General features: G+C 38.3%; 1 protein-coding gene across 13 annotated transcripts in view; it reads right to left on the bottom strand.

Annotated features, from left to right (window-relative positions):
* LOC606856 (phosphatidylinositol 3,4,5-trisphosphate 3-phosphatase TPTE2) overlaps positions 1-26,240 on the bottom strand; it is a 160,403-nt gene that overhangs the window by 31,570 nt on the left and 102,593 nt on the right. For 10 of the 13 annotated variants that reach the window (XM_038573132.1, XM_038573133.1, XM_038573137.1 and 7 more), the window contains 5 exons: positions 22,576-22,636; positions 21,452-21,533; positions 21,260-21,348; positions 5,231-5,292; positions 3,612-3,692 (listed from right to left, as the gene is read on the bottom strand). In XM_038573132.1, the coding sequence (XP_038429060.1) occupies positions 3,612-3,692; positions 5,231-5,292; positions 21,260-21,348; positions 21,452-21,533; positions 22,576-22,636 (375 nt within the window). Of the gene's footprint in view, positions 1-3,611; positions 3,693-5,230; positions 5,293-11,662; positions 11,708-21,259; positions 21,349-21,451; positions 21,534-22,575; positions 22,637-26,240 lie in introns of those variants that run through there. The other 3 variants (XM_038573141.1, XM_038573142.1, XM_038573143.1) reach the window with 3 other exon arrangements.

The following is a 26,240-nucleotide window of genomic DNA, read 5'->3' as shown; positions in this document are numbered from 1 at the left end:
CACATGTTCTACCAACGGAGCCAACCAGGCACCCCCTCCTTGACTCTCAAGAAGTGGATGAATTCTGGGGGCACCTGGGTGATGCAGTTGGTTAAGCATCTGACTCTTGGTTTTGGCTCGGGTCATGATCTTAGGGGTGTGATCTCAGGGTTGTGAAATCAAGTCCCTGTGTTGGCACTCAGCACGGGGAGTCTACTTAAGACCCTCTCCCCTTAAAAAATAAAACAAGACGAAATCCAAGAGGGAGACAAACCATAAGAGACTCTAAATCATAGGAAACAAACAGGGTCGTTGGAGGGGTGAGGGGCCAGGGGATGGGGTAACTGAGTGATGGATATCAAGGAGGGCATGTAATATAATGAGTACTGGGTGTTATATAAGACTGATGAATCACTGGACTCTACCTCTGAAACCAATAATATATGTTAATTAATTGAATTTAAATAAAAATTTAAAAATAAATAAAAATTAAAAAATAAAGATGAAAGACAATGTCTCAGAGAAATAAAGCAATTTGCCCAAGGCCAGAAAGCTAATAAGTCTTGGGATGTGTTTCACTTGTTTAAGAAAATAAACTGTATTAAAAAAAAAAAAAAAAGACTCTCCTTTTCCCTCTGTACCTCCCCCTTCCCTCCACACCTGGCACACTTTCGCTCTCAGATAAATAAATGAAACCTTAAAAAAAAAAAAAAAAGAAAAGAAATGGAAGAGTTCTAGTACTGAATCAACTGGACTTCAAAGTTCACAGATGTTTTCCCACCCAATGGGATGTGTTAATAAAATTAACTGCCATATTTTCCGTTGGAAAGGGCCAGTCAAAAGAAAGGCTCATGCAAGTTCTTAACTTGGGGAATGGATGAAATGGAGTCCACAGAGTGGGCCACAAAACACAGTCAAAATATGACGGTATCAGATTTACCACCATTTCCCATGGAGGGAACTCTGTCTGGGGGCTTTGCCAACCCAGCGCTCACACTGCTGCCAGGTCCTTGTACTGTTACCCCAGTGAATCAGAAGAGAGTCCATCATGGCCTGTGGTGTGCCAGTTCTAGACTGAAGTTAGAGAAACTACATGGTGTCGAAGTAGTGGGGAAGGGAAGATGTACAGGGAGAGAGTCCTTGAAGGAGTTATATCTAACATGTCCTTGGCCCCTGCCACCAGATTCTCTACTTTCCACAAAAGGCTCGTAACACACCAGAGCTCTCAAGCTGCTTCTCCTACAGCCTAAAACAACAAGGGTTTGGAGCAGGAGTTAATATGATGAACATGTGTTTAGTAAGCATTATCTACAAACAAAGGGGATACTGTGAGACATTCTGGGAGGCAAATGGTGCAAAGATGGATAAGACATGGGCCTTGCCTGCAAAAGGGATAAAGTCACCACTTCAAACGGCTAGAGAATAATGCGAAGTAAATTAGTGCCCCCGAAAAACACAAAGGGGTATAATAACTGAAAAAGTAAGAAACTCCTTATGCTCAAAGGGAAAGTGGCTCCAGGAAAGGGACCCCCACAAGCAAGGGCACGTGATTACAACATGTGGACAGGGTGGGAAAACACAAACAGTCCAAATGTGGAGTATGGGACAATGTGAGGCACATAGTGCAAGAAATGAGTGGAAAAATCACATTCTCAAAGATACTGAGTGCCAGGTGAAACGTTTAGATTTGTTGCCACTGGCAGAAACTGGTATGGATCTTGAGCATGGAAATGGCATGATGTCCATTACTATAGCTAGGCTTTAGTAAGTTCATCTATTATTTTTAGTTTATGGTTTATGGTTTTTTTCTTCCTGTTTTGTTTGAGGGTGGCAGAAAAGTATCAGTGGATAAGGCTGCATTCTCTTGCCTCAAACTCAATGTCTAGAGTCAGCAGTTATAATATTGCTGCTAATGAAGGCCAAGGGTATCTATCCAGCTCCCAGCGCCTAACTCAAACTTTCATTCACAGCCATATCCACGTAGGTCTACTTAAGTGTTCCTAACTAGGTCTTACTTCAGCTTGAGGAGCAATATAGAAAAGGCACAGGATGGGAAATAATGGGCTATAGAGTCTGACACAGCTGGATTTGAGTTCTTGGTTCAAAAAGTTGATTTTCCCTGAACCTCAATTTCTCAATCTATAAAATGGGAACCATAATGGTGCCTCCTTAGAGTTTTTGAGAATATATATATTTTTGTATATATTTTTTATTGGCGTTCGATTTGCCAACACATAGCATAACACCCAGTGCTTATCCTGTCAAATGCCCCCTCTGTGACAGTCACCTCAACCCCCCACCCAAGTTTTTCAGAATATTAAATGAGATAATGAATATAATACTCGTAGCATGGTTTTTGCAACAAAGTCTAGAATTTTGTAAACTCTCAAGGATAAATATCCTGGTTACTGCAATAAATAAGGAAGATCTAAAAGAGATTGAAGAGATCTAGCAACCAAATAAAATGTGTGGCCCTTGTTTAGATCCTGATTGAAACAAAGTAAATTTTAGAAACATTTAATTATGGAAATTGGATATTATTAAGGTATTATTAAGGCATAATATTTTTTTTAAAGATTTCTTTATTTGTTTTAGAGGGAGGGGTGGGGGGGTAGAGAGAAAATCTCAAGCAGACACCTTGTGCAGTGTAGAGTTCATCATGGGGCTCAATCTCACCACCCTAATATCACGACCTGAGCTGAAATCAAGAGTTGGATGCTTAATTCACTGAGTGACCAAGGTGCCCCTTGAGATGTAATATTTTTAGATATGGTCAATGGTTTTAAGTTGTTTTCCTCCCCAAGAATCTATGTGAGATGTTACAGTGAAATACTGTGGATACAATGATCTGACAGGATTTTCTCCATAGTAGCTCGGGTTTCAAGAAGAAGTGGAGAAGGGACGAGGACAGTGGGGACGAGAAGTGTGAGGACAGTGGGGAGGGAATGAATGAGACATGATAAAATTCTGATTGCAGTGGCATGAAGACTATAGGGGAATTTGTTATAGGACTGTCTCAACTTTTTATGTTTGATATTATTCATCACAAAACATTTTTAAAAGGAAAAAATACAGTAACTGTATATGTTTCACATGGGTTTTCTGAGTATTAAATGAGATAATATATGTCAAAGTGCAATAATGTCTGGACTATAATAGGTTTTTGAAAGATGTTAATTTCCCCCTTTCTTTTTCTTTCAAAATGCAGCAGTCCCCTCCTCTGTCTCTGTCACACATGCATGTGATGTTCTTTCTGCAAGAGGTGAATTGCCCTAGTAGGGGTTTGTGAAAGACTCGATCCCTCTCAGAGGGAAATCAAATGCTAGTGACTTTCCATAATCTTCAAGAGTCTAGAATCTTAGAAATTAGACCTTTCTACTTTGGAAAGGGAATCAACTTTTGAACTCTGTAGCAATGACAGATGTAAACCGGACAGCAGGATGTCTTGGGGGAACTCGGTGCTTGCAGCACATGGGCAGGGCCACAGGTGTGGCCCTCAGGCCCTGGGAAGGATCATGGCCTGTCACAGGCACCAGAGTCAAGCAGCAGAGGAGGAGTCCAAAATGCAACCAAATAGGTGCCAATTTTAACCGAACTCCCCAAAGAACCCCCTTTTAGGAAAGACAACTTACCTGAGAAGGAGTTTCAACTCCCTGAAATTTAGTGCTGGTGCTTTTATCTGTTCGCCGTTCTCCAAAATAGTAAAGGCTATCCTACAGAAAGGGGGCAATGCAATCATAGTTCATCTGCACTTTCTTTTCCCATGTGAGGCATTCGTAAAGTTTCAAAGGGCACATTATTTCCTTAAGTTAGCAGCCTTTGGGCTGAGGCCGCCCAAAATAAAGTTGATGGAAAAAGTCATGTCAAGGCTTTTTACACAAACACACACTCACACACAACTGAAGCCAAAGTTTCACAAAATAATACTTACCTTTTGATATTTCCTATTCTAATCTATTCTACTTTATTTAAAAAAATGCTTGTCACTGGGACACCAGGGTGCCTCAGTGGTTGAGCCTCTGCCTTCGGCTCAGGGCATGATCCCGGGACCCTGGGATTGTGTCCTGCCTCAGGCTCCCTGTGAGGAGCCTGCTTCTCCCTCTGCTTATGTCTCTGCCTCTCTCTGTGTTTCTTACGAACGAGTAAATAAAATCTTAAAAAAAAAAAAACCCACACAAAACACTAGTCACAATCCAATAAGTTGACTTTGCAACTGACTGTTGGATTGGACCCAGTTTGAAAAACACTGTCCTGGAATATTCACTTTCCTAACCTCTGTGTCTCAAATTAGGAAGAAAGCAGATGGTGGTGCCAGAGTGTGGGGCACTGTAGACAATCTGAAGCTTCTCTTCTCGGATTGCAGGCCAAGTGGGGAGCAGAGAGGCTGGGCAAATCTGTTCAGTAGGAGCTTCTCAGCACAATCATGGCAGAAATGAGACCAAGAAGCATGCTTTAAGAACTGGATATAGCCCTCCCTCTCTTTGCGGAAATTTTCAAGGGGCACAGACTCCAACAGACCCCATGGATCTTGACTATGAGAGGTTAATAACATACAGGAGAGACTTTGTTCTATGTTGGAAGATGTACCTTTCATCTACCTCGTGCTTCTAAGGATGTTGGAAGTCCTCTGGAGAACTTACCAAACCAGTCTTGATACTATTCTTGTGAGGAAGGAGGAAGGCCCCTAACTGGGGGCATGAGAGCAGGGCTGGGATGCAGTGAGGTGAACAAAGCATTATGATTATAGAGTTGTTTTGCACTTGGACAGCTTGACCTTACCCCACATTATTCCTGTCCGTATTGGGCCCTATCTTTATTTAACATATTGTTATTACTGTATATGTCAAGGATTTTTTTTGCATTAATTTTAAAAAATACTGCATTAGACTGTTTCTTTTAATTACTGAAAACTTTGGTATTTCCTTAAGTTTTATGCCTGAGGTGAGTGTCTCACTGACCTCCCCCTAGTCCTGGCCCAGAGTAAGAGGCATTCAGGTCACAGTTACTAACCAGTGCAAGTTACACAAGGAAATGTGGTATGTTAACTAACTAGAATTTAAATAAATTTTTGAAAAAAAATAAATGAGGAAGTATCAAAACCAAACTTTCTCATATGTGCATCTTCAATTACAACTTCATTAAATACCATGGCGCAAAGAATCCTCTTAACATCCTACCAGTGAGGTTTCAGAACTATCACATTCAAATTCAATCGCACAAGACACAGAGTCTGTAGTAACATCTTTCATACCTCTGCGGTTATAAATATTTCACTGGCAATAAGGTAGGCACAAACCATAGTTCCAGTTCTTCCTGGAAGAGAAAAGAAGTTAGTAAGTGAACCATTGTTCATGGCAGTTCTTGGTATAAAAATGCTGTCAGAAATATTCAAAGAGTTCCTTTTATTTAATTTTTAAATTTAATTTAATTTTGTATATATTTTTTTATTGGAGTTCGATTTGCCAACATATAGTATAACACTCAGTGCTCATCCCGTCAAGTGCCCCCCTCAGTGCCCGTCACCCAGTCACCCCATCCCCCCACCCACCTCTCCTTCCACTACCCCTTGTTTATTTCCCAGTTAGGAGTCAAAGAGCTCCATTTAGATTGATTTTCCTTCCTTTTCAGAGTGCTTGTTCAAAATATTCCAAATCAGGAATAGCCAAAGCTTTCTCACTGCTCTGAGGTTCTACCTGAATTCTGTCCTGTGTGCACAGAGGCACAAGTACATGTGTATATTGTTCTTAAATCACTACTGCTGGGGATTGTAGTAACAGACAGAAGCAGTGAAGTCTACTTACACACCCTGTTTTTCTAACTATCATAAATAAAAGTTCCTGTAAAAGATAAAACATGACCAGAACCCAAAACATGATGTAGCATTTATAACACCCATTTCCCCTTCTATTTTTGAGTTTTTAAGTATGTTATAAAACATACATGAAAGAGAACAGTGTAATGAACCTCATATATCTGTCCCCTAGAGTATGTTGTATTGCTGTACTTGTTTCTTTCCTCTACACCTTCTCCCTGTTTTTCTTCCTCTCTTCTTCTACAGCATTCCATTTTTTAAACTTTTTTTGACTAGGCTCCACACTCAGCACAGAGCCCAATGCAGGGCTTGAACCCAAGATCCTGAGATCAAGATCTGAGCGGAGACCAAGAGTCAGATACTTAATTGACTGAGCCACCCAGGCTCCATCTATAGCATTTTAAAGCAAATCCTTGATTTCATGTCATTTCATCATCAAAGTTTATGTTATATTCAAATTTATATTTTTGTCTTGTTATATAAGATTTGATTTCAAAAATATGTTGTCTTTTATTTCTATAACTATCTGTAGTTTTTTGTCTTAGCCAGTATATGCTGAACTTACTTTGTATAATTTCAAGCTTACCCTTTTAACTCAAGATACATTCTATTTTCTATTCTATTCCTTTTTCTTTTTTTTTAAATAAATTAATGTTTTATTGGTGTTCAATTTACCAACATACAGAATAACACCCAGTGCTCATCCCGTCAAGTGCCCCCCTCAGTGTCTATTCCTTTTTCTTGGTATATTGTTTATTGGAGTTTGATTTGCCAACATACCGTATAACACCTAGTGCTCATCCCATCAGGTGCCCCCCTCAGTGCCCATCACCGCATCCCTGCTCCCACCTCCCCTTCCACTACCCTTTGTTCATTTCCCAGAATGAGGAGTCTCTCAGGTTCTGTCACCCTCTCTGATATTTCCTTTTTTTTTCAATGAACAACTAAACTTATTTTGCAACCCATAGTTTGAAAAACATTCTAAGCCCAGTATTTCCAAAAAGACCTTTTACCACCTTATGCTATGATACATAAAGGCTTCTTGCTAATGGAAATCCTGACTAATAACAACCTAGCTCTCAGTCGTATATACACTGTTAACATTTCAGCTCTGGAGGACATTTCTGGGTCTCTAGAACTGGTGTTTTCCTATCTGAAAAACATTTTTGCAGATTCCATGTCCATGTGGCTGTGTCCAACCACAGACACAGTAGATGGCCTATCATCCAATCAAGTAGGTATAGCAGGGAATCATAAAAATGATACATACTTACCTTCAATATTTTATCTTAACTTAAAACATAAACCTACACTTATTTACTACTTCTGATATTAGACAAAGGTTTTAACCTTTTAAGTATGAATCTCCCAATTGGAGTTCTTTCTTGGAAAGGCCAGGCCTATGGTATAAACCACTGCATCATCTGTAATTTCTAGTTTCAGATTCTTTAAAGCAATCTAGGTGAAGAAACCTTTTAGATTTTACTACTGGGATTTTTCCACAGTGCATTTTTAAAAAAGATTTTATTTGTTTATTCATGAGAGACACACAGAGAGAGGCAGAGACACTGGCAGAGGGAGAAGCAGGCTCCCTGCAGGGAGCCCAATGCAGGACTCTATCCCAGCACCCTGGGATCATGACCTGAGCCAAAGGCAGATACTCAACCACTGGGCCACCCTCTGGGTTGCATGCCACCTAAACTCCAGCCACCCCACATGGAGTGCCCTGGGACCTCCAGCCTCTGCCTTAGCTCCAGCCACCACATCAGGGCACATTCTATGGGGACAGCCCCAGGTTTACTACAGTTGCACCTATTTCAGCTTCAGCCATTCTGTGAAAAAGACCCTCTGTGTGGAGAGCCCAGGTACTCCCTGGATTGTACTTCTTTCAGCTTCAGCCACTCTGTCAGTATGCCTCCTCTGCAGAGAGCTCAGGGACCACCCTGGCCAATGCCTACTACAGCTCTGGCCATTGTACCAGGACATCCCAGCATGGAGTGTTCTGGGACCCAAAGCCTAAGCCATTCACAGTTCCAGTCAGCCAAAGTCACCAGGCACACACTGTCTACACAGGGGATGACCATACACAAGACCATTCCTTCAAAGTTTAGAAGAAGTAGCTGATCTGCCTGATTGATGGAAATAAACACAGAAAGTTAACTAAAATGAGGAGATAGAGGAATTTGCTCTAAACAAAAGAGTACAACAAAACCTCAGAAAAAGAACTAAATGAAATGGAGATAATATATCTGATAAATAGTTTAAAGTCATGATCATAAAGATGCTTACTGGACTGGAGAGAAGAATGGGAGAACTTCAATAAAAAGATTTTTTTTGTTGTTGTTTTAACGAAAAAGTATCAACTAGAGTTGAAGAACAGAATAATTGAAACAAAAATACACTAGAGGGAATCAACAGATTAGCAGATGCAGCAGAACAAATCAATAACGTAAAAGACATGATAATGGAAAACACACAACCTGAACAGCAAATAAAAGTAAGAATTAAAAAAATGAATTAGTTAAAGGATCCCTTAGACAGCTTCAAGAAAACAAATATTCACATTACAGAAAACTTATTTGAAGAAATAATGGCTGACATTAGAAATGACAAATACCCACCATTTGCTTCAACGTGGATGGAACTGGAGGGTATTACGCTGAGTGAAGTAAGTCAATCGGAGAAGGACAAACATTATATGTTCTCATTCATTTGGGGAATATAAATAATAGTGAAAGGGAATATAAGGGAAGGGAGAAGAAATGTGTGGAAAATATCAGAAAGGGAGACAGAACATAAAGACTCCTAACTCTGGGAAACAAAGGTCGTGGAAGGGGAGGAGGGCGGGGGTTGGGGGTGACTGGGTTACGGGCACTGAGGGGGGCACTTGACAGGATGAGCACTGGGTGTTATTCTGTATGTTGGCAAATTGAACACCAATAAAAAATAAATTTATTATAAAAAAAAAAGAAATAATGGCTGAAAACTTCCCTAACCTGAGAAAGGAATAGATAAAGCAAATAGTAACAGACACAAAGGGATAAACTGATAATGATACAATAATAGCAGGAGACTTTGACACCCCTTACATCAATGGAGAAATTATCCAGGCAGAAATACATAAGAAAATAGTGTCTTTGAATGCCATATTAGGACAAATGGACTTTATATATATATATTTTATATAAATAAGTATTATATAAATATAATATTTATATTTATATATAAATATATATCTGTTGACCATTCCATCCAAAATCAACAGAATACACATTCTTTTCAAATACATATGAAAAATTCTCCACGACAGATGCCATGTTAGAACACAAAACAAACCTCAATAAACTTAAGAAGATTGAAATTACATCATGAATCCTTTGGACCACATTGGTACAAAACTAGAAATCAATCATAAGAAAAAAAAAGTGGAAAAACATAAACATGTGGAGGGTATATCACATTTTAGCAAACAACCTATGGGTCAATGAAGAAATCAAAAGGGAAATAAAAAAAAATCTTGGAGACAAAAATGAAAATACAATAGTCCTCAATCTTTGGGATGCAGCAAAAGCAGAAAGAAGTTTATGGCAATACAAATATACCTCCAGAAATAAGAAAAATCTAAAATAATCTAAGCTTATGCCTTAAAGGAGTTAGTAAAAGAACAAACTCCAAGCTAGTAGAAGAAAGGATATAATAAACATTAGAGCAGAAATAAATAAAATAGACACTAAAAAATAAATAGAAAAGATCAATGAAACTGAGAACTGGTTCTTAGAAAGGATAAACAAAAGTGAGGAAACTTGGGATCCCTGGGTGGCACAGTGGTTTGGCGCCTGCCTTTGGCCCAGGGCGCGATCCTGGAGACCCGGGATCGAATCCCACGTCGGGCTCCCAGTGCATGGAGCCTGCTTCTCCCTCTGCCTGTGTCTCTGCGCCCCTCTCTCTCTCTCTGTGACTATCATAAATAAAATTAAAAAAAAAAAGTGAGGAAACTTTAGCTAGACTTATCAAGAAAAAAGATAGGGCCCAGGCCCAAATAAATAAAATTAGAAACGAAAGAGAAGTAACAACCAACATCACAGGGATACAAAGGATTATATGAGAGTACTATAAAAAATTATATGCCAACAAGTTAAATAGTCTAGAATAGAAAAATTCCTAGAAACATATAGGTCATGGGATACAAAATTAACATAGAAATCAGTTGTACTTGTATACACTAATAACAAAGTAGCAGAAAGAGAAATTAAGAAAATAATTTTATTTACAATTGCATCAAAAATAATATAAAAAACCTAGGAATAAACTTAACCAAAGAGGTGCAAGATCTGTACTCTGAAAACTACAAGATACTGATGAAAGAAATTGAAGACATCACAAATAAGTGGAAAGATATTCTATACTCATAGATTGAAGGAATTAATATCATTAAAAAGTCCATAGTATCCAAAGCAATCTACAGATTTAATGCAATCCTTATCAAAATAGTAACATTTTTCACAGAACTACAACAAAGAATTCTAAAATTTGTATGAAACCACAAAAGACCATGGGATGCCTGGCTGGTTCAGTGGTTTAGCACCTGCCTTCAGCCCAGGGCATGATCCTGGAGACCTGGGATCGGGTTCTACATCAGGCTCCCTGCATAGAGCCTGCTTCTCCCTCTGCTGTGTCTCTGTCTCTCTGTGTCTCTCATGAATAAGTAAATAAAATCTTTTTTTTTTTTTTTAGTAAATAAAATCTTAAAAAAAAAAAAGAAACCACAAAAGACCTTAAATAGCCAAAGTAATCTTGAGAAAGAGTACAGCTGGAGGTATCACAATCTCAGTCTTCAAGATATACTACAAAGCTATAGCAATAAGATAGTATGGTGCTGGCACAGAAGTAGATACACAGATCAATAGAACAGATTGGAGAGCCCAGACATAAACTCAAGCTTATTGGGTCAATTAGTTAATGACAAAGGAGGCAAAAAAAGGCAATGAGGAAAAGGCAGTCTCTTCAATAAATGGTGCTGGGAAAACTGCTCAGCTACATGCAAAAGAGTGAAACTGGACCACTGTCTTACACCATGCACAAAAATAAACTCCAGATGTATTGAATACTTAAATATGACACCTGAAACCATAAAACTGCTGGAAAAAAATATAGGCAGTAAGCCCTTTGACACTACCCTTAGCAATATTTTTCTTTTTTTTTTTAAGATTTTATTTATCCATTCATAGACACACAGAGAGAGGGAGAGAGGCAGAGACACAGGCAGAGGGAGAGGGAGAAGCAGGCTCCATGCAGGGAGCCTGATGCGGGACTCGATCCTGGGCCTCCAGGATCACACCCCAGGCTGCAGGCGGTGGCAAACCGCTGCGCCACCGGGGCTGCCCGGCAATATTTTTCTACATATGTCTTCTAGGCAAGGGAAACAAAACCAAAAATAAACTATTGGGAGTAAACCAAAATAAAAATGTTTTCCATAATGAAGGAAACCATTAACAAATTGAAAAGGCAATGCACTGAATAGGAGAAGATATTTGCAAATAATATATCCGATAAGGGATTAATACCAAAGTATATTAAGATCTTGTGCAATTCAACACCAAAAAACTCCATACAATCCAAATAAGCAATGGGTAGAGGACCTGAGTAGAAATTTTTCTAAGAAGACATACATATGGCCAACAGACACATGAAAAGATGTTCAATATCACTAACCATCAAGAAAATGCAAATCAAAATCACAATGAGATTTCACCTTATACCTGTCAGAATGGCTAGAATAAAAAAGACAAGAAATAACAAATGTTGGCAAGAATGTGGAGAAAAAGGAATCCTTGTGTACTGTTGATGAGAAAATAAGTTGGTGCAACTTACATTTGCACAATGGTGCAACCACTGTGAAAAATAGTATGGAGTTTCCTAAAAAAAAAAAAAAAAAAAAGAATTACCATACAATTCAGTAATTCCATTGCTGAGTATTTATCCAAAGAATACAAAAACACTAATTTGAATTATTTCCAAAAGTCAAGATATGGAAGCAACCCAAATGTCCAACCATAGATAAATGGAAAAAGAGGTGGTATATAAATAGAATGTAATATTAGGGGAGGCGGGGCAAGATGGCGGAAGAGTAGGGTCCCCAAGTCACCCGTCCCCACCAACTTACCTAGATAACTCTCAAATCATCCTGAAAACCTATGAATTCGGCCTGAGATTTAAAGAGAGAACAGCTGGAATGCTACAGAGAGAAGAGTTTGCACTTCTAACAAGGTAGGAAGACAGAAAAAGAAAGAAGGAAAGAAAGAAGAAAGAAAGAAAGAAGGAAAGAAAGAAAGAAAGAAGAAAGAAAGAAAGAAAGAAAGAAAGAAAGAAAGAAGAAAGAAAGAAAGAAAGAAAGAAAGAAAGAAAGAAGAAAGAAAGAAAGAAAGAAAGAAAGAAGAAAGGAAGAAAGAAAGAAAGAAAGAAAGAAAGAAAGAAAGAAAGAAAGAAAGAAAAAAGAATCAAATGGGGGAGGGCCCCCACGAGGAGCCAGGCTAAAGTCCTGCGGCGAGAGCCTCCAGGACAGGAAAGCCCAGCCCTGGAGAAGCAAGAACTTTAAAAATCTGCACCGGATTCTTCCTGGACGGAAAGGCACTTAGCAGGGAACTTGGGCAGGATCCCAGGAGGGGATCCCAGTGGGGCCTTCAGGTTCCCGGGGTCACTAACAGAGGAAGTGTGCCCCAGGGGAGCGCACACCACACCCTGCGCGCTGAGCTCGGTAAAAGATGGAGTGTGCCCGGCAGGGCCTCGGGAGCAGCTCAGGTGGTGGCTCCAGGTGGAAGGGGCTGTGTGCCCCTGGAGCGTGATTCTAGCAGTATAGGCCCCAGATCCCAGGGCGCCAGGGGACACAGACCAGGATCCTGCGCTCCATCGTGGACAGGCGGAGGTGGGGAGGGCACAGGACAGGGGGACACTCCAGCTGTGGGGTGCCCCCGAGCTGTGCAGATCAGCGCCCCCACCCCCACCCCTGGAGCATCCAGGCCAGTGCAGACTGGGAGACTGTGGTAGTTACTGCGGGAGCTGACTCCAGGGCTGGAAAGCTGGCCGCCACCAGTGGGGTTGTTGCTACTGGTGTCACCCTGTGCCTGAGATGGAACAGGGCTGCCAGGGAACAGAGGCCTCACATGATAGCTCCCACTGAGCCATGCACCTGGTGGAGGGGCAGGGCAGCTCCCCCAGGTGCACACACCTGAGAATCAGCAGAGCAGCCCCCTCCCCCAGAAGACCAGCTGGAAGGACAGGGGAAGAGCAAGTTCTCCACAGAGCAGTGCTGAAAGCTCCAGGGGAAGTCAAGGGATTTACAGTATATAGAACCAGAGGATACCCCTCCTTGTTTTGTTTTTGTCTTTTGTTTTGTTTTGTTTTTTCTTTTTTTCTTTTTTTTCTTTCCTTTTTCCAGTACAACTCATTTTTAGCCACTCTGCACTGAGCAAAATGACTAGAAAGAAGAATTCACCACAAAAGAAAGAATCAGAAACAGTACTCTCTCCCACAGAGTTACAGAATTTGGATTACAATTCAATGTCAGAAAGCCAATTCAGAAGCACAATTATATAGCTACTGCTGGATCTGGAAAAAAGCATAAAGGATTCAAGAGACTTCATGACTGCAGAATTTAGATCTAATCAGGCCAAAATTAAAAATTAATTAAATGAGATGCAATCCAAACTGGAGGTCCTAATGATGAGGGTTAATGAGGTAGAAGAAAGAGTGAGTAACATAGAAGACAAGTTGATGGCAAGGAAGGAAGTTGAGGAAAAAAGAGAAAAACAATTAAAAGACCACGAGGAAAGGTTAAGGGAAATAAATGACAGCCTCAGAAGGAAAAATCTATGTTTAATTGGGGTTTCAGAGGGTGCCGAAAGGGACAGAGGACCAGAAAGTGTATTTGAACAAATCATAGCTGAGAACTTCCCTAACTTGGGGAGAGAAACAGGCATTCAGATCCAGGAGATAGATCCCCCCCAAAAATCAGTAAAAACCACGCAACACCCCGACATTTAATAGTGAAACTTGCAAATTCCAAAGATAAAGAGAAGATCCTTAAAGCAGCAAGAGACAAGAGATCCTTAACTTAAATGGGGAAAAATATTAGATTGACAGCAGACCTCTCCACAGAGACCTGACAGGCCAGAAAGGGCTGGCAGGATATATACAGGGTACTAAATGAGAAGAACATGCAGCCAAGAATACTCTATCCAGCAAGGATCTCATTCAGAATAGGAGAGATAAAGAGCTTCTAAGATAGGCAGAAACTGAAAGAATATGTGACCACCAAACCAGCTCTGCAAGTAATATTAAAGGGACTCTGTAAAAGAAAGAGGAAGTCCAAAGAAATAACCCACAAAAACAAGGACTGAATAGGTATTATGAAGACACTAAATTCATATCTTTCAATAGTAACTCTGAACATGAATGGGCTTAATGATCCCATCAAAAGACAAAAGTTTCAGACTGGATAAAAAAGCAAGACCCATCTATTTGCTGTCTACAAGAGACTCATTTTATTTTATTTTATTTATTTATTTATCTTTTTATTTTTTAAGAGACTCATTTTAGACCTAAGGACACCTACAGCCTGAAAATAAAAGGTTGGAGAACCATTTACCATTCAAATAGTCCTCAAAAGAAAGCAGGGGCAGCCATCCTTACATCAGATAAATTAAAGTTTATCCCAAAGACTGTAGTAAGAGATGAAGAGGGACACTATATCATACTTAAAGGATCTATCCCACAAGAAGACCTAAAAATCATGAATATTTATGCCCCTAATGTGGAAGCTGCCAAGTATATCAATCAATTAATAACCAAAGTTAAGACATACTTAGATAATAATACACTTATACTGGTATACACAAGTATACACAATATACTTATACTTCAACATGGCACTTTCTGCAAATAACAGATCTTCTAAGCACAACATCTCCAAAGAAACAAGAGCTTTAAATGATACTCTGGATCAGATGCATTTCACGGATATATGCAGAACTTTGCATCGGAACTTAACTGAATACATATTCTTCTCAAGTGCACATGGAACTTTCTCCAGAATAGACCACATACTGGGTTACAAATCAGGTCTTAACCAATACCAAAAGATTGGGAGTGTCCTCTACATATTTTCAGACGACAATGCTTTGAAACTAGAACTGAATCACAAGAAGAAATTTGGCAGAAACTCAAACATGTAGAGGTTACAGAGCATCCTAATAAAAGACGAATGAGTCAACCAGGAAATTAGAGAAGAATTAAAAAGATTCTTGGAAACTAATGAAATTGGAGATACAACCATTCAAAATCTTTGGGATATAGCAAAAGCAGTCCTGAGAGGGAAATACATTGCAAGACAAGCATCCTTCAAAAAATTGGAAAAAACTCAAATACATAAGCTAACCTCACACCCAAAGGAAATGGAGAAAGAACAACAAATAAAACCTACACCAAGCAGAAGAAGAGAGATGATAAAGATTTGAGCAGAACTCAATGAAATAGAGACAAGAAGAACTGCAGAACAGATCAACAAAACAAGGAGTTGGTTCTTTGAAAGAATTAATAAGATAGATAAATCATTAGCCAGCCTTATTAAAAAGAAAAAAAGACTCAAATTAATAAAATCATGAATGAAAGTGGAGAGATCACCATCAATACCAAGGAAATACAAACTATCTTAAAAACATATTATGAGCAGCTTTACGCCAATAAATCAGGCAATCTAGAAGAAATGGATGCATTTCTGGAAAACCAAAAATTACCAAAACTTGAACAGGAAGAAATAGAAAACCTGAACAGGCCGATAACCAGGGAGGAAATTGAAGCAGTCATCAAAAACCTGCCAAGACACAAAAGTCCAGGGCCAGATGGCTTCCCAGGGGAATTCTATCAAACGTTTAAAGAAGAAACCATACCTATTCTACTAGAGCTGTTCCGAAGGATAGAAAGAGATGGAATACTTCCAAACTCGTTTTGTGAGGCCAGCATCACCTGATTCCAGAACCAACCCCCCCCCCAAAAGGAGAATTATAGACCAATATCCTTGATGAAGACAGATGCAAAAATTCTCAACAAGATACTAGCCAACAGGATCCAACAATACATTAAGAAGATTATTCACCATGACCAAGTGGGGATTTATCCTTGGGATGCAAGTTTGGTTCAACTCTCGTAAAACAATCAACATGACAGATCATATAAACAAGAGAAAAAACAAAACCATATGATCCTCTCAATAGATGCAGAGAAAGGATTTGACACAATACAGCATCCATTCCTGATCAAAACTCTTCAGAATGTAGGATAGAGGGGACCTTCCTCAGCATCTTAAAAGCCGTCTATGAAAAGCCCACAGCAAATATCATTCTCAATCAGGAAACATTGAGACCTTTCCCCTAAGATCAGGAACACGAGAGGGATGTCTACTCTCACCACTGCTATTCAACATAGTACTAGAAGTCCTAGCCTCAGCAATCAGACAACGAGAAGAAATAAAAGGCATTCAAATTGGCAAAGAAGAAGTCAAACTCTCCCTCTTCACAGATGACATGATACTGTACATAGGAAACCCAAAAGATTCCACCCCAAGATTGCTAGAACTCATACAGGAATTCAGCAGTGTGGCAGGATACAAAATCAATTTCCAGAAGTCAGTGGCATTTCTATACACCAACAATGAAGAAAGAGAAATTAAGGAGTCAATCCCATTTACAATTGCACCCCAAACCATAAGATAAACTTAGGAATAAACCTAACCAAAGCGGTAAAGGATCTATACCCTAAAATACTACAGAACATTTCTGAAAGAAATTGAGGAAGACACAAAGAGATGGAAAAATATTCCATGCTCATGATTGGAAGAATAAATACTGTCAAATGTCTATGCTAACCAGGGCAATTTACTCGTTCAATGCAATCCCCATCAAAATACCATGGACTTTGCTCACAGAGTTGGAACAAATAATCTTAAGATTTGTGTGGAACCAGAAAAGACCCCGGATAGCCAGGGGAATATTAAAAAAGAAAACCATATCTGGGGGCATCACAATGCCAGATTTCAGGTTGTACTACAAAGCTGTGGTCATCAAGACAGTGTGGTACTGGCACAAAACCAGACACATAGCTCAATGGAACAGAATAGAGAACCCAGAAGTGGGCCCTCAACTCTATGGTCAACTAATATTCAACAAAGCAGAAAAGACTATCCGCTGGGAAAAAGACAGTCTCTTCAATAAATGGTGCTGGAAAAATTGGACAGCCACGTGCAGAAGAGTGAAACTAGACCATTCTCTTACACCAGACACAAAGATAAACTCAAAACTGTTGAAAGATCTAAATGTGAGACAAGAATCCATCAAAATCCTAGAGGGGAACACAGGTAACACCCTTTTTGAACTTGGCCACAGCAACTTCTTGCAAGATGCATCTATGAGGGCAAAGGAATCAAAAGCCAAAATGAACTATTGGGACTTCATCAAGATAAGAAGCTTCTGCACAGCAAAGGATACGTCAACAAAACTAAAAGACAACCTACAGGGATCCCTGGGTGGCGCAGCGGTTTGGCGCCTGCCTTTGGCCCAGGGCGCGATCCTGGAGACCCGGGATCGAATCCCATGTCGGGCTCCCGGTGCGTGGAGCCTGCTTCTCCCTCTGCCTGTGTCTCTGCCTCTCTCTCTCTCTCTCTGTGACTATCATAAATAAATAAAAATTAAAAAAAAAAAAGACAACCTACAGAATGGGAGAAGATATTTGCAAATGACATATCAGATGAAAGGCTGGTACCCAAGATCTATAAAGAACTTATCAAGGCACTTAGTGCTGGGCTGCTCAGTGGTTTGGCACCTGCCTTCGACCCTGTGTGTGACTCTGGAGACCCGGGATCAAGTCCCACATCTGGCTCCCTGTGTGGAGCCGGCTTCTCTCTCCTCTGTGTGTCTCTCATGAATAAATAAATAAAATATTTTTAAAAGAACTTATCATACTCAACAGCAAAGAAACAAAAAATCCAGTCAAGAAATGGGCAAAAGACATGAACAGATATTTCACAGAGGAAGACATAGACATGGCCAACAAGCACATGAGATAATGCTCCGCATCACCTGCCATCAGGGAAATACAAATCGAAACCACAATGAGATACCACCTCACACCAGTGAGAATGGGGAAAATTAACAAGACAGGAAACAACAAATATTAGACAGGATGTGGAGAAAGCGAACCCTCTCGCACTGCTGGTGGGAATGTGAACTGGTACAGTCACTCTGGAAAGCTGTATGGAGGTTCCTCAAAGAGTTAGTAATAGAGTATCCTACAACCCGGCGATTGCACTACTGGGGTATTACACCAAAATGCAGTGAAACACAGGACGCCTGCACCCCAATGTTTATAGCAGCAATGTCTACAATAGCCAAACTGTGGAAGGAGGCTTGGTGCCCATTGAAAGATGATGGATAAATAAGATGTGGTCTATATATACAATGGGATATTACTCAGCCATCAGAAACGGCGAATACCCACCATTTGCTTCAATGTGGGTGGAACTGGAGGGTATTATGCTGAATGAAGTAAGTCAATTGGAAAAGGACAATCATTATATGGTTTCACTCATATGGGGAATATAAAACATAGTTAAAGGGAAAGGAGAGAAACATATAGGGGGAAGGAGAGAAAATGTGTGGGAAAAATGTGAGGGTGACAAAACATGAGACACTTCTAAGTCTGGGAAACGAACAAGGGGTAGTGGAAGGGGAGGTGGGCAAAGGGATGGGTGACTGGGTGACAGGCACTGGGGGGGGACTTGACAGGATGAACACTGAGTGTTATACTATATGTTGGCTAATCGAACTCCAATAAAAATAAAAAAATAAATACAAAAGCAAAGTGGTTGGTGCCAAAGGGAAGGAGGTGAGGCTTTGGATAAAATTGGCAAAGGGAAGTGGCAGAAACATGCTTCCAGTTATAGAGTAAGTTAAGGGGATGAAAGGTACAGCACAAGGAATATAGTGAATGGTATTGTAATCAAAGGTAATGTAAAAGCACTACATAGTGACAGATGGTAGCTACACTTGTTGGGAGTGTAGCATAACATATAGACTTGTCAAATTACTATATCATACCCCTGAAAGCAATGTAACATTGTGTATCAACTATACTTAAAAATTAAAAAAAAAAATTCAGTAGTGTGGCATAAAGAACTCAGAAACAGTCCCAAACACTATCAAAACGTGGCATATGACTGAGAAGGGATTATAAATCAGAGGGGAATAAATGAGCATGTGATAGATGGTATTAGGACTTGTCTATCCATATGAAAAAAACTTCCTCCCCAAATCACAATTATATTTAAAAACTAAATGTAAAAAATAAAACGTTATCATTTTATAAAGCATAATACCTTCACTCCGTCAGTGTGCAGGCTGGATTTCTTAAACATGATCAAAAGCACAAGCCACACACACATACATACACAAAAAGACTGATAAATTTGACTCCATTCAAAATTATAAATATTTCTTTCTATATGACAAATCATAATCAAATTAAAAGGCAGCACATAGGAAATATTTGTAATATAAACTACTAAGAGAAAAAAACAGCATCCATTTTTTATGGCTGAGTAATATCCCATTGTGTGTGTAGACACACACACACACATACACACACACCGCATATCTCCTTCATCCATTGATCTACTCATGGACATTTGAGTTTCTTCTATAACTTGGCTATTGGAAATAATGTTGAATAAACATAGGGGTGCATAGATCTTTTCAAATTAGTATTTTCATTTTAACATTGTATGTCAACTATACTAAAAAAATTAGCATCCAGTTTATTTAAAGCAGTCCTATAAATAAAAAATAAAATATTTTGATTATCATAATACTACTGGTAATGTGCAGGCACCAACCATCAAGAATGAGCAAAACCAGTATGAGGAAGGGGAGGTGGGTGGCAGGGTTAACTGGGTGATGGGTACTGAGGAAGGCTCTTGATGGGATCAGCATTGGGTGTTATACTATATGTTGGCAAATCGAACTTCAATTAAAAAAAAAGAGAACCTCCCCCAAAATGAATAAGTTAGTCTACACCTATACTAGGGAGACCATTGTACTATTAATAAAACATGAAATTTAAAAAAAAAACTTGAAAAAAGAGGCTACTCTGGTGCATACCGGCTGAATACCAGCTTGCCAAATAATTCTACAGGAGAATCAATGAAACACATGTGAAAACAGAGTAACTGAAGTCCCTTCTCAGAAAAAAATTAAAAATGAAATTTGAAATGAAGTTTCTCTTTCAAGCAGGGAATTAGCTTTAATTAAAAGAAAACTGAAGTTGATTGCTTGGATTATAGTATTTTAGGTTGAGCTACTTGAAATGACTATGTTTATAATTAAAAGAGTAAAAAACTGGCAATTCCTTATGGCTTCACTTCTACAGTCTTCATTTATGCATGGTATGGAAATTGACTATTCAGAATATTTCAACCTGTAGAGTGAAAGATAGAAGCTATCTATCTACTAATTCATGGGCTTGAAACTTATTTTCAGGTAAGACTAAAACTTGATTCTACTCAATTATAATAAGGCAATTTTAAAGTATTGTGTTTTCCTGGAATGCAATAAAAAAACTGTTTTCTAGCCTACCAAAAATGCAGTTCTTGGTCAAAAATAGTGAAATATGCTTAGATGATTATTGAAAGCCTAAAGCTGAATGAGAGAAAATCTAACTCAATTTAAATTGAATGAATTTACACTTTTTTTCCATTTTACCACACCAAAATCAGCTCCTTTGTATCTCTACACTATAAAAATTCCACTATAATTTTTGGGTTTTGCAATAGCATTACTGTTGGCTCCTTAAACTTCAAAAAGTTCTCACAAAGTTTAAGAATAATCTTAGGTAAAAGTGTTCTAACAGTTTCTAAAATTACACATTTTTATTTTCATAGATATTTTGGGAAATCAAAAATGAAGAAACCCAAGTAGTCAGTAAACAAAAAATATGTTCAACCTTCCTTAGTTTTGTTCTTCCTTTCTTTATTCTTTATCTTTCACCCTCCCCTCCTTCCTCTTTCCTTCCTTTCCTTCAGTCTTGAAGCTGACATAAAAAAATGTCAACAATTTTTTTAAAGATTTATTTATGTATTTGAGACAAAGCAGAGTAGGGGGCAGTGGGGCAGAGGGAGAAAGAAACTCAAGCAGAATCCGCGCACTGAAGCACAGAACCTGGCAAGGGACTCAATCTCATCACCCTGAGATTGTAACCTGAGCTGAAACCAAGAGTCAGACACTTAACCACTGTGCCACCTAGGTGCACCCCAAAGATTTTAACAACTATTAATACTAACATCAGTTTGTATCTTGTTCTTGTACTTTAATGTATTAATATTTATTTAGAAAAAGAGAAATTTAAAAAAAAAAAACACGTTTTTACCTTTGCCTCCCTTACAATGAATCGCTACGATGTTTTCGTCATCTTGAGCCATCCACTCATCTACTTCCTTAGTGAATGCCACCATCTCACTGATTTCAAATGTAAAATTTTTAGTTGAATTAAAATACATAAAAAAAATCCAGCCCAGTGTATTTAGCTTTCTTCTGACAGTCATCTTGGCATAAAACTTACCTTAGAGTGGGGACATTGTGATCATCAATTTTGACTCGCCGGACCCTGTAATGGAAGTTCTTAGGGTCATAAGCTCTTTCACCTAAAATAAATGATAATTATGTCATATATCTATGCCTAATAAACATAGTAAATAATCAAGTTATGAAGAAGTTCTATTTTTTTCTTATAAATTCCTTATCCGCCTTTATCTTTTTAAAAGATTTTATTTATTTATTCATGAGAGACACAGAGAGAGAGAAAGAGAGGCAGAGACACAGGCAGAGAGAGAAGCAGGCTCCATGCAGGGAGCCCGACATGGGACTCGATCCCAGGACTCCAGGATCACACCCTGGACTGAAAGAAGGGGCTAAACCATTGAGCCACCCAGGGATCTCCCTTATCCACCTTTAAAGCGAGCTTTCTGACTGGCTCTTGCTGCTTTATTTTTCAGAATATTAAGAGTATGAAAAACACAGATAGTAGTAGTTTGTCCATCTTGAGTAACCTAAGCCCAATTTATTTGGGTTTCACAGGCCTTACTTTTAATTTTCCAGCAGGCTACATCATATTATCATACATATAATAGATAGACACCACAGAGCAGAAGTAAATGTGGCCAACCAGACTGCTTGCCTCCTGAAACTGTCTATTTAATATACAGGAAGAGGAAAAGTCAAAACACACAAAGTAGTAAGCCAGGATATAATCTGTTTTATAAAAGGTTTTGCTCTTGGAGCATATTTTCCCTTGTTTATTGACTCTTTGGATTTTTTTCATTTGAGTAATGCTCTCCTTACACTTCACTCCTAGTGAATTAGAAAATATATTTGTTGAATTGTCTGTCTTCAAAACACAAGGTGGCAGGAAAAACGGAAGTATTTTCCTAAACCTAAGACCACTAGAGCAGATTTTGCCCAAAATGGGTCTGCTGCCACTGGAGCCTCCTGCCTCCCCCACTGGGTATTTATGCTATTGAGCTATTTTTTCCTACAAAATAGAGCCAGTGCAAGATGGAGATTTTAAACTCACTTCCCACCACCCACCAAATACTTATGATTAAATGAAATGTAAAAACTGAAACATCTTATATGTAGTGATCTGTTTTCTATCAATAGTAGCAAAGTATCTGCGCATGTACATACTGCATAGATTATAGACTTGATAGTGGTCTTGATGTTTGGTATCTAGGAACCGCACAACTTCCTAGAACAAATAGACACATATCATATATAAATCCACATGGCACCAATTTAAGCCATTCTTTAGGAGTAAGCCAAAATGGTCATTACCTTTTATTCACTTGTCCTTCACTTAGCACCTTCTAGGGAAGACTTAGGGAATAAGCTCCTCTGTATCTCTACACTATAAAAATTCCACTATAATTTTTGGGTTTTGCAATAGCATTACTGTTGGCTCCTTAAACTTCAAAAGTTTGGAGGATTAGATTTTTAATAACAATGAATAGTAATATGCAGATATTTTCTAATCCTGCTGGAGTATGTACATTCCAATCCTATCTCATCCACTGACGGTTTTCAAAAAGCGCAAAATGTTGTACTTGACTACTCTGATTAACCTCTACTATAAATACACATTGCTTAAAGCTACTAGAGATAGTTAACTAGCCATAAGTAAATTTGTTCCAAATTTTGAATTCACAGTAATATATGTTTCTTATCTAGATATGTTTTCTGGATAGGTATTCTTATTTATATTTTTTAAAGAAAAGATGTATTTAGAAAATGAGAGAGCACACATGAGCAGGGGGAAGGGCAGAGGAAGAGGGAGAAAGAATCTCCAGCAGACTTCCTGCTGAGTGCAGAGCCTGATACAGGGCTCTATCCCACGACCCTGAGATTATTACCTGAGCTAAAACCAAGAGTCACAGGCTCAACCAACTGAGTCACTCAGGCACTGCAATAGATAGATTTTTAAGATAATGATCTGGATATTACAATCTTCCTATGCACCATTTAAATGAATAAAAGATTCAAAACTGAACTATTATGATTCATATCATAATATGATTGTGTGTGTATATATGCATGATAGAAAAAGATAAATATATTAAATTTTAGTTAAGTGGTAGCAATATGGAGATTTTTTTGGATCTCCTGCATATTTTCTAAAGTGAATACATATGTTTGTGTATGTGCATATATGTATATATATACACACAAATATATGCATATATGCATAACTTTTCAAATAAGAAATAGTGATTTAAAAAACAGTTACTATCACCATAACCAATACAATATTTTCAACAAATTTATCCATCTGAAACATACACACATGTGCATGTGTCTCTCTCTGTACAACAACAAAATGACTAAAAAAGCTAAAAAATTGATGAGTATAGAACCCTGAATCATGTTTACTAGGTTCATATTAAGAAAAAGAAAAGATATCAAAATGATCAATTGGTTAAATTATCAGGAGGAAATAGTCAAAAAGGTGAACTGTGAGTCTGCATAATGTTGGAATGGGGAAATAAATAGACTTATACACATCAAAATTCATGAGATCCTTCACACTAAATAAAATGCAGATAGACTGAGGAATAAGATCTAAAAAAACCCACAAATATCTCTAAGAAGTGAACATTAATCAATTCTTTTGATAAGGAAAAACAAAGTGTTGAATCAATGGAAGATCAACAGATTTAGGTTCAACTTTATAAAAATTTGAAATTTCTGTTAAAAAAATGGTACATATAACAAACACATAACAGAGGAGAATAATTTTCAGTAAAATTGAGTGAAGAGGACTATGTCTAGTATTATCTATAAACTAGTTATGCTAGTATAAACTAGTAACTCATAACAGTCTCTGTGTGTTCACACAATATTAACAGAATAGTTTACACTCGATGTGATTGTCTATCAGCACATTCGTTGATTTGGAGATGAAGATACATCCTCATTGCTTGCATGTGGTGGTGGCACTGGCCAAACTTGACACTTCCACCATAGTGCTTGCTTCTTCATTCCCACATATGTACAACTCTTGCTACTTCTAGGCAACATTTGACATTTATATTAGCAAATTTACCATGTGTGAAATCCTACTGTTTGCTCTGCATATTACTATTCATTGTTATTAAAAATCTAATCCTGCAAATTTACTCCCTCTTAAGAGTGAAGGGGAACCACATGACCACTTAGCATTCTCTCAGGAATTAATTGTTTCCATATCTGAATCTTGTATCCTTTAGTCTAACTGGATTTAATTTAGTTTGTAGATGGCTTTCATTTAAAATATAACAAAGGCATACTCTGTGTAGGATATGTTGTTATTAATTGAACATGTAAGCACCAACACAGCTCCACTGCCTAATTCTCAGTCTGCCCAGGTAGCTGAACAAATAGCTCAGACATGAGCCTGCATTCAGACAAAAGATGAAAGTAAATATTCATATGGATAGTAGAAATGATTTTTGAGGTAGTTTATAATTCATGAATTTTATAAAAACTGATAATTTATTACCTCTTCTTCACATATGCTAATTAAAAATGGTAAAAATATCATGGCTTATAAGAACTTTTTCAAAATCCCAAGGAGATAAGTGTTAAGAACTGGAAAAAACTCTACCTCAATGGTCTAGAGAACACCCAAGAAGTCAAGAGTAATGTTTTTGCTTTGATTTATATGCTAAATGAAGTTTGTGGCTTTTTAACACCCCAGCCAATAGTGTTGCTAAATTTATATTTATCACACCAATCTACAAAAGGAAAATGAATCAATTTAGACAAGTTGTAATTAACTCACAGTTCTCAGCTCAACCTACTGAAAAGCAATTTTGGCAAAGGATACTTTATTTCTAGAGATGGATTCTGGCAATTTGAGGGTGGCTATCCTGAAGTGCCATAATCCATCCAATGGACCCTGGTCAAATTACTCCATAACTCTTCCCATTATGGAATGGATAAAGTCATTTCCACATTAAATAGAGGTTTGGAAGATTTCCCAAAATTGGTCAGGGGAGTAGAATCATGTCTTACCTATAAATAGCATAAACTAGATAAGATATGGTTCACACTCTTCTCTTTAAGACCTTTTGAACATTTACAAACCGATTTTATTTGACTGCCCAAGTCTCAAGACTATGAATATATACTAGTTATTGTTCATAATTTTTTGCATGTATAGAAAAGTTTCCTTGCCTTAGAATAAAAAAAATGATTTCCTTAATGATCCAAATACTTTATCCTCCCTGCATCTACCTTGTAGTGCTCTTGTACTTCAATATTGGGCTCTATCACATAAGTGTATTTGGTCAATGGAATGACATAGAGCAGGCGATTGCAAAAGCCCTTGTAAGAGTCTACTCTAGCTTTTGCCTTTTGCCATTATAAGAATTCATCCGACTAGCCTAATGGAGGATGAAAACATGTGGAGCAGATAAGAGTTACCCCAGGTAAGGTCATTCCTCAATATCTTTTAAGATTTGTGAAAAGCCCACAGCAAATATCATTTTCAATCAGGAAACACTGAGACCTTTCCCCTAAGATCAGGAACATGACAGGGATGTCCACTCTCACCACTGCTATTCATTTTTTTTAAATAATAAATTTATTTTTTATTGGTGTTCAATTAGCCAACATACAGAGTAACACCCAGTGCTCATCCCGTCAAGTACCCCCCCTCAGTGCCCGTCACCCAGTCACCCCACCCCCCGCCCTCCTCCCCTTCCACCACCCCTAGTTCATTTCTCAGAGTTAGGAGTCTTTATGTTCTGTCTCTCTTTCTGATATTTCCTGCCCATTTTTTCTCCCTTCCCTTCTATTCCCTTTCACTATTATTT

Source organism: Canis lupus, chromosome 25 (assembly GCF_011100685.1).
Source record: "Canis lupus familiaris isolate Mischka breed German Shepherd chromosome 25, alternate assembly UU_Cfam_GSD_1.0, whole genome shotgun sequence".
Lineage (NCBI taxonomy): Eukaryota > Metazoa > Chordata > Mammalia > Carnivora > Canidae > Canis > Canis lupus.
This window is presented reverse-complemented; position numbering and strand designations above follow the sequence as displayed.